Raw genomic sequence first — 9,331 nt, 5'->3', positions numbered from 1 at the left:
CTATATTATAACACAAACCCAAATTAATTTGAGGTAAAGTGTACTAGTTTATTCTTAAAATTTTCATAAATTATTTTCAGCTTGTATTTCTTTAGGGAGTTTTTTAAAACATTAAATGACTGATTATATCGGACGTGCAGAGCCAAAGTCATTATGAGATAACAAGATCTCAAGTTTTTACGATGTCCTTAATATTTTTGATAAAACCATTTAGATATCTGCGTCAAAATAAATATGATACTATAATATTATTCCACATCCTAATGTGCGACTGCTATAGTTAATATTAATGGATTTTCGGCGCCACCATACATTTAAAAACTAATGTTTTTGTTTTGTTCAACACAGTGAAGAGATAAGGGTGATCGCTAATTACTCTCATTGAACATGTGTGAAATTTAATGTATAATTTTGTCCAATAAATAGAGAAGTAACTGGTACAAACAGACACTTCTCATCCGAGAGTTCTCGGGAAAGTAATACTTGTTTAATTTAATGTTTTCCTACTGCCCCTGCAAAAACTCTCAGATCAAGGTGTCAATGTGTGCCGGTGCCCTATTGAATTTGCAGTATTTGTGCGGGCTTCACTAACTTGGTCCCGTACAAATTGGTCCTTCGTGCCGGTTCTACGCATTACGCCTTTAATCGTGCTTCAGTAAAGATGCCTTCGCTTCGCAGTGGCCATAAAATCTCTACGTCATCCGGGGCGTCGCGATCAGCAACCAGCGTTCCCGCAGACCGAGACAAACGTATGTCTCGCCGAGCCCCGGACCCTACTTCCAACTCTCCGACTGATGTTCCCATTAGCCAAGATGCACCCCAGCAAGCTGATCAAGCTATGCTTGCCTCGGACTCCATTGAACAATCAACCACAGCTTGGGGTCCCATCCTGACCCACAGTTCCCCGGCCCCCCAGGAGTCCGACGGAGAGGATGATGACCAACGGTCAGAGTCAACTGAGGATGCAATACAAATGTTGCGCCGTGAGTTGCGCACTCGAGAGAAGCAGCACGTTAAGCACACCGCCAACCTACTTGCAGCCCTGGCAGCAGCAACAAAGACATCCGCCGCACTGCAAGCAGGCCACCAACCTGCCGATTCCAGGTTCACAACTACCCAAGCCCCCGTGGCGCCTGGAGCGTGGCCCGCCTCGAATGCCGGCTACGCTATCACAGCACCCGGGCAAGCCTCTAATGCATGCCCGGTGCAAACAGCGCCTGGAGCGTGGCCCGCCTCGAATGCCGGCTACGCTATCACAGCACCCGGGCAAGCCTCGAATGCATGCCCGGTGCAAACAGCGCCTGGAGCGTGGCCCGCCTCGAATGCCGGCTACGCTATCACAGCACCCGGGCAAGCCTCGAATGCATGCCCGGTGCAAACAGCGCCTGGAGCGTGGCCCGCTTCGAATGCCGGCTACGCTATCACAGCACCCGGGCAAGCCTCGAATGCATGCCCGGTGCAAACAGCGCCTGGAGCGTGGCCCGCCTCGAATGCCGGCTACGCTATCACAGCACCCGGGCAAGCCTCGAATGCATGCCCGGTGCAAACAGCGCCTGGAGCGTGGCCCGCCTCGAATGCCGGCTACGCTATCACAGCACCCGGGCAAGCCTCGAATGCATGCCCGGTGCAAACAGCGCCTGGAGTGTGGCCCGCCTCGAAAGCCGGTTACACTATCACAGCACCCGGGCAAGCCTTGAATGCATGCCCGGTGCGTACACTGCCGGGAACACGGCCCGCCTCAAATGCTGGCCACGCTATCATAAAACCCGGACCCGCCTCGAATGCACGCTCAGTGCACATACTGTCGGAAACTACGGGACACATGGCACCCGTGGCAAGCATTCCCATAGCCGATTATACTCTACCACAGTACCCCGAGCGACAGCCCCAAGCAGCAGTACCTGGAGAAGTGGAATTTACGCATAACAGATCGCAGCAATTCCCTACGAGTCAGGATTTTTCACCACTGTTCCCGCCACTGCCTACGGCCGATGAGACAGCACAGCACACTCACGAGTGGGTGCAAAAAGGCGCTGATCAGCTGTCCCAGATCACCTCAGCAATAGCAGAGGGTTTTCGCACGTCCCGTGCCCAAGAAAGCCCTCGCACGATAGAGGACGATACACGGATGGCCGCCTTAATCGCAAGGCAGACCACGGCCAAGGATCTTCCCCTCTTCCTGGGTGACCCGCTCGAGTGGCCCACATGGAAAGCCCAGTACACCCAATCCACAACCACTTGCAGAATGACTTCATCTGAAAACCTCATCCGGCTGCAGCGTGCACTAAAAGGGAAGGCTCGGGATGCAGTCGGCCCTCTCCTCATGGATCCCGCTCAAGTTCCAGAGATCCTCTCTGTCCTCGAGCAGCGATACGGTGGCGCCAGCGCAATAGCCACGCTGATGTTAGAAAAGGTGAAAAAGCTGCCGTATCTCACAATAGACGCAACCCTTGAGGACCTGGCAGACTTCTCCGGAACCGTCCAGAACTTGGTGACATCACTTAGGATCCTTAGGACAGACGGATACCTGACCAACCCCACCCTACTGAATGACATCACAACAAAGATGCCGGTTACGCTACGGATGACCTGGCTGTATGAGACACGTGGTCTTACGAGTCTAGCTACAATAACTCAGCTGGCAGCATTTCTGAAAAGTATGGCTAACGCTATACCCAACAGCGGGATGATCGACCCAGTGCGACCTCGACCGCGACGGACCGAGCAGGTGCATGTAGTAAACGGTGAAGAAGTTAAACCAGACTCTAGACCCGCTGAATTTGTTACATCGCGTAAGAGGAGTGAGCCTCGCGAAAATAAAATGAACAATACGCGTAAACGCAAACTGTCTAGTGAAAGTTGCGGCCAGTGCGGTGGCAACCACAAAACTCGCGAGTGCACAGAGTTCGCGGAGAAAAGTCTCGCCCTCCGGTGGACAATGGTGCGACAGAAGAACCTGTGTCGTAAGTGTCTGGATCGACACCACTCACGGGACTGTAAAACCAAGGCATGGTGCGGCATAGGAGGGTGCAGATCACCACATCACCGTTTGCTTCATGACCCACAGTTCGTACCGGAAGGTGCTGTCGGTGAGGTTAACTTGTGACGCCAGACGACGGACCGGAGCGTGCTGTTAAAAATTGTGCAGGTTATGTTGGGCGTCCCCCAAGGAAGCAAAGTTTTGGTGTTCGCGCTCCTCGACGAAGGCTCAACTGTGACACTTGTCGACGCTGACATCGCGACACGGATCGGGGTGAGCGGCCCAGTCCGCGGCATACGGATCCATGGCGCCAAAGGGATGTGCACCTCTGACACACTCTCCCGCCGAGTGAAGCTGACCATAAGAGGATGTGATAGCAGTGACACCTACTACATCATCGCCAACACGATCTCCGACCTCAACCTGCCAGAACAACAGGCCCAGGGAAACCTTGTCACCCCAAAACTTTTGATAGGGCAAGACAATGCTCATCTGATCGTTTCACGGGAAGTGCGCGAAGACCATGACACTACGCGAATAGTGTCACGAACCGCACTGGGGTGGATCGCCCATGGGGGTGTCGGGACTGGCAGTGACAATAAATCCACGACGCTGGCACTACAAATTGAATCAGCCGCAGATATCCGCCTAAGAGAATTGGTAAAATGCAACTTTGCCGTCGACTCTCTTGGCGTAACTGCCGCGGTGAGAACCCAGGCAAGCGAACAAAGGGCCATCGCACTAATGAACACGACTACCCGGCCTCTTCGCACTGGGAGGTGGGAAACTGGCCTCCTGTGGCGTAATCCGGAAGCCACATTGCCTGACAACCGGCAGTGCGCGCTGAAACGACTTCATTCCCTTGAGAAGAAGCTGGCAGCAGATCAGAATCTGGCAGCAGCCTACAGCGACAAGATGAGCCAGCTGGTCAACAAAGGATACGCCAGGAAGCTGTCTAAACTGGAAGCGTCAACAACCGCACCCAGAAAATGGTACCTGCCGCACTTTGCGGTGACAAACCCCAATAAGCCAGGGAAGATCAGGATAGTGTTTGACGCCGCCAGTCGATGCCGAGGGACCTCCCTTAATGACCAGCTGCTTACCGGCCCTGACCTGCTGTCTTCCCTCTTAGGGAATATTCTGCGCTTTCGAGAGGGAAACATCGCCATTGCCGCAGATATCAAGGAAATGTTTCTGCAGATCAAGATAAGGCGGGAAGATCAGCTGTCCCAACTCTACCTCTGGAGATTACCGAACCAACACGAACCTGATACTTACCAGATGTCATCTATGATGTTCGGAGCCACTTGTTCACCGAGCAGCGCCCAGTTCGTCCGGAACAAGGTAGCCGGGGAATACGAACATGAAAACCCGATTGCCGCAGCAGCCATTCGTTCTAAATTCTACATGGATGACTACCTAGATGCGGTAGACAGTTGTCAGGAGGCTGCCTCACTCGTCCACGGTGTGAGCACCCTCCTCGCGAAAGGAGGATTCCACCTAACTAGCTGGGCATCTAACAGTCCAGCTGCCATAGCCGGTGTTCCCACAGAAGACCGGGCCAGTTCCACAGTGCGGATCAGCGGTGGAGGTACGGAGACGGAACGAGTGCTCGGACTAGTTTGGGACCCATCCACTGATAACTTCCTGTACTTATTCCAAGAGGCGATCACCCCAGAAGTGGCCACGCGACCCACGAAAAGGCAGCTGCTCTCAATAGTAATGAAAATCTTCGACCCAGTAGGCTTCATTTCCTGCCTTACAATCCGGTCGAAGATACTGCTGCAGGCCGTGTGGCGCTCGAGTATAGGCTGGGACAACCCCATTACCCCTGAACATACACAGAGGTGGACCGAATGGCTGAGCCTGTTGAATACACACAGCATTTCAGTTCCGAGACGCTGCCTCCATCTCAAGCAGAACAGCGTGACCCTACATCTCTTCTGCGATGCGTCAGAACAAGCCTGCTGCGCTGTCGCCTATTACACCGAAGAAGTAAATGGATCCCTACAGGCGACATTTCTGGCCAGTAAATGCAAAGTGACGCCACTGAAGCCCCTCTCCATTCCCCGCCTTGAGTTACAAGCCGGACTCATCGCGGCAAGACTAGCCCAGACCATCCACAAGGAAAGCCAGGCCCGTATATCCCAAACGTACTTCTGGACAGACTCTGCAACCGTATTGTGCTGGTTACGAACTGACCCACGTACGTACTCTGCCTTCGTGGCAAACAGACTGGGCGAAATAGATGAGTTAACCAACATACTCGACTGGAGATGGGTGCCAACCAAGCTCAATCCCGCTGACATCGGTACAAGGGACTCAGATGTGCCCGACCTATCACCCAAAGGAAGGTGGTTTACCGGGCCGGCCTTTATCATTTTACCTGAGAGTGCGTGGCCAAAAGAGCGTGCACCTGTCAAAAGGCCCGACGACCAGACACTAGAGGTTAAGCCTCACTACGTCGGCCTTCTATCAACTGCAAGGGAAGCCTTACCATCCATCGAGAGATTCTCCTCATGGCAACGGCTGATTCGTGCAACAGCATGGGTTCTCCGCTTTGTGAAACAATGTCGGATGAAAGTTAACAAATCTGTAGGGGGCCCACTGCGAGCGGAGGAGATCAAGGAGGCGGAAGACAGATGGATAAAAAGGTCTCAGGAGGACGCCTTCAATACTGACATGACCACCCTCAAGCAAGGCCAAATGCTGCCGACTGGTAGTCGTCTGAACCCATTAAACCCCTTCTTCGGACAAGACGGCGCCCTGCGGATGGGTACCCGGCTGCGAGCTCTAGCGAAAACGAAGTGTGTAGCACGGACTCCCGTCATCCTGGATGGAGACCACCCGTACACTCAGCTCCTGATTCGCCACTACCACCAGAAGGCGGACCATCCCAGCACGGAGAAGACGGTCGCAGAGGTGCGGGGCGATTTCTTTGTACTGCGTCTGCGCACTACAAGCAGGAAGATAGCACACGCCTGCCCCACCTGCCACATAAGGAGAAGCAAACCCTCTCCACCACTAATGGGGGCGCTACCACCACCTCGACTGATGCATCACATCCGCCCATTTACACATTGCGGACTCGACTACTTCGGGCCTATGGAGATCACGGTTGGCAGACATCGGGAAAAACGATATGGAGCCATCTTCACTTGTCTCTCGACCCGCGCCATTCACTTAGAACTGGCCGCCTCACTGACCGCAGACTCAGCCATCATGGCCATACAGCGGATGACTGCGCGAAGGGGACAACCCGCAGCCATGTACTCCGACAACGGAACAAATTTTCATGGAGCCGATGCAGAGATGAGAGACGCTCTGGTATCATTGAGCCACGATGCCAGAATGCTTGATGCCATAGCCACCCAGGGCATTGAGTGTCATTTCATACCTCCAATGACGCCCCACATGGGGGGAGCTTGGGAGAGGCTTGTACGGTCAGTAAAAAGAGCCCTGAGCACCACACTTAAGGAACGGGCACCTAGAGAAGAAACCTTACTCACGGCCCTGGCAGAGGCTGAATTCACAGTGAACAACAGACCACTCACTCACATATCAGTTGACCCACGCAACGAAGAGCCTTTGACCCCCAACCACTTTCTTCTAGGGTCGGCTGGAAAGCGTCCCCTCTTGTCCATGTTTGGCAAAAAGGAAGAGGAAATATGCCTTCGCCGCCAGTGGCGTATCGGCCAGCAACTTGCAGACATATTCTGGAGGCGGTGGCTTCTAGAATACCTTCCCACCATGGCAGCTCGGCAAAAATGGCACAACCCGGTCACACCCATTAAGAAGGATGACCTGGTGGTCATTATGGACTCCACGCTGCCACGGAACAGCTGGCCGCGTGGCCGCGTCCTTGAGGCCGTGCCCGCCGCCGACGGACAAGTCAGGACAGCCCGTATCCAGACAAGTTCCGGAATATATGTTAGACCGGCCATTAAAATCGCCGTCATACTACCTGCTTCAACAACACCAGCCGATCCAATCACCAGCACGACAACACCTGCCTAGCCGAAACCCCTTGCAATGACATCAACTGCAAACACGAGACGCTGGGATGAAACAGAACACGCCCGACGGAGTAGCTGGGCGCAGCAGAGACTGCACCGTGGGGAGTATATCGGACGTGCAGAGCCAAAGTCATTATGAGATAACAAGATCTCAAGTTTTTACGATGTCCTTAATATTTTTGATAAAACCATTTAGATATCTGCGTCAAAATAAATATGATACTATAATATTATTCCACATCCTTAATGTGCGACTGCTATAGTTAATATTAATGGATTTTCGGCGCCACCATACATTTAAAAACTAATGTTTTTGTTTTGTTCAACACAGTGAAGAGATAAGGGTGATCGCTAATTACTCTCATTGAACATGTGTGAAATTTAATGTATAATTTTGTCCAATAAATAGAGAAGTAACTGGTACAAACAGACACTTCTCATCCGAGAGTTCTCGGGAAAGTAATACTTGTTTAATTTAATGTTTTCCTACTGCCCCTGCAAAAACTCTCAGATCAAGGTGTCAATGTGTGCCGGTGCCCTATTGAATTTGCAGTATTTGTGCGGGCTTCACTAACTTGGTCCCGTACACTGATTATGTGTAATGATGTTGTGCCGTTGTTATATTGAGCTTAGGGATTATTATTTTGAGCAATAATTAAAAATAGTGCTTATTATTTGTCCCGTGGTTCTCGATATTAAGCTTAATGACTCTATTATTAGTTTATCTTTGTGGATTTGAGTAATGCATTTTTTTAAATCCCAATTAATTTTAAAACCTTACATTCTTGGATTAATTCACGAATCGAATAATCTGAATTTTTTTTAGAATTATTTTAATTAGTCTTCTTTGGATTACTTCCAGTGGGGCTAAGTTAGTTTTATATGCTCCTCCCCAGTCTATTATTCCGTATTGGAGAATTGATTGGGCTAGCGCATAGTAAACCTTCTGTAGCATTGGTTTTTGAAGAATATTTCTCAGTTTGAGGAAAACATTGTAAAGTTACTATTCTTTTAATAGTTTGTTCAGTATATTCAGTCCATTTATTGTGTTGATCATTATTATGCCTAAATATTAAATGAATTTTTTTTGTATAATGTTCACTTTGGTGAGATGCATTAATCAGAAAAATTTTTACATGAGTTATGAATAATAAATTTCGACTTTATTGTCAAAAGGTAAATTGTCCGTTAGTGTAAATGTTATGTAGTTAGTTTTATTATTAGTTTTATATTATTAGTATTGCGCTTTTGCCTGCTATATAGCCAACGTTCGGGACAGCGTTTGTGTTACAGACAATTGCCGAGCACATAATTAATACTGGACATTACTTGGGTTTTGTGCTGAGAAGACACGAAAAGCATCGAGCGCGCCTAATTACGGAGGCAATTGAAATTCACAAAAAAACCATAAATATTAGGGACCACCAACGAGGCTAAGTTTAATAGTTATTTGTATTCGGTATTAGATGGCAGTACCAAAACTAAACACAAAAACTACATTAAGAGGATTGATGCTCGTATCTCGGTTTCGCTTCTACATATAAACACATACTTAACCACGCGTATTTAGGCATAATAACCCCAAAAATTAATGACGATAATACTTTTTGGCTGTAAAAATCTCATATCATATTTACGTAGGTAAGTTGTTGGGGGAGTGAACCTGGATCTTGAAGAGACCCATGTTGTAGGAGGGAGGAAACGTAGAGGCCGGCAAACCATTCCACAGCCGAGCTATTGAATACGACCCGGGTATCGATTCACCAATCCAGGCCACTCGCAATCGCCTTTAAAAGTACATACATTGGTCGACATTCTCATTCTTGACTTTCTTTGAAGGTACATACTTGCATACGCAAAACGTCAAAAGTCAAACAAAAGTGGAATCCTCATGTAGCGAAATATGGGGCGTTTGACGTTTTTCCAAGCTGCCCAACGCCGACCAAATGGGCCAATGACACAAGTTTGTCGGGACATCTTCCATTTAAATAAAGGTATAACAAGAACAGAAATTCTAGCTGACGTCTGTGCTTCAAAGTTTGCAATTTGTTAGAGAATAATAAAAATAATACTTTTATTCTGGGCTCCATGGATAGGTTGTGCAATGCAATGTAATCCATACATATTAAAAAATTTCGCTGGCACTGCAATACCTCGATAACCGAAAAAAATGTCTATTAGCGTTGTTGTATTAACCACTTATGGCATTTCATTTGAAGAGGTGCGTCCTGTATGAAGAGCATTCTCTTCGTAGAGCTAAAGCATCTGTAGAACCTTCTCGATTGGTGGCGGTCTGACTTCGATGGTGAATGTCTGGTCCATCGTTGAGATCAGT

General features: G+C 49.4%; 1 protein-coding gene across 1 annotated transcript; it reads left to right on the top strand.

The window, feature by feature from the left end:
* Positions 1–661: 661 nt before the first annotated feature.
* On the top strand, positions 662–6,997 carry LOC149417692 (uncharacterized). Its single transcript, XM_089640609.1, has 3 exons — positions 662–983; positions 1,635–2,963; positions 3,171–6,997. The coding sequence occupies exons 1-3, from the start codon at positions 662–664 to the stop codon at positions 6,995–6,997; spliced, it is 5,478 nt and encodes a 1,825-aa protein (XP_089496735.1).
* Positions 6,998–9,331: the final 2,334 nt, after the last annotated feature.

The sequence above is a fragment of the Hesperophylax consimilis genome, chromosome 15 (genome assembly GCF_061612785.1).
Source record: "Hesperophylax consimilis isolate HC1 chromosome 15, BYU_Hcon_1.0, whole genome shotgun sequence".
NCBI lineage: Eukaryota > Metazoa > Arthropoda > Insecta > Trichoptera > Limnephilidae > Hesperophylax > Hesperophylax consimilis.
The sequence above is the reverse complement of the archived record's forward strand: the minus strand, read 5'-3'. Positions and strand labels throughout refer to the sequence as shown.

What these genes read in the sequence shown, in the direction of transcription:
- LOC149417692 (XM_089640609.1), top strand. Translation starts at nt 662, where the DNA reads ATGCCTTCGCTTCGCAGTGGCCATAAAATCTCTACGTCATCCGGGGCG. An exon ending in TGCAATACAAATGTTGCGCC is followed by an intron (nt 984 to 1,634) that starts GTGAGTTGCGCA and finishes CGGTGCAAACAG; the next exon opens with CGCCTGGAGTGTGGCCCGCC. An exon ending in GCGACAGAAGAACCTGTGTC is followed by an intron (nt 2,964 to 3,170) that starts GTAAGTGTCTGG and finishes GCGTCCCCCAAG; the next exon opens with GAAGCAAAGTTTTGGTGTTC.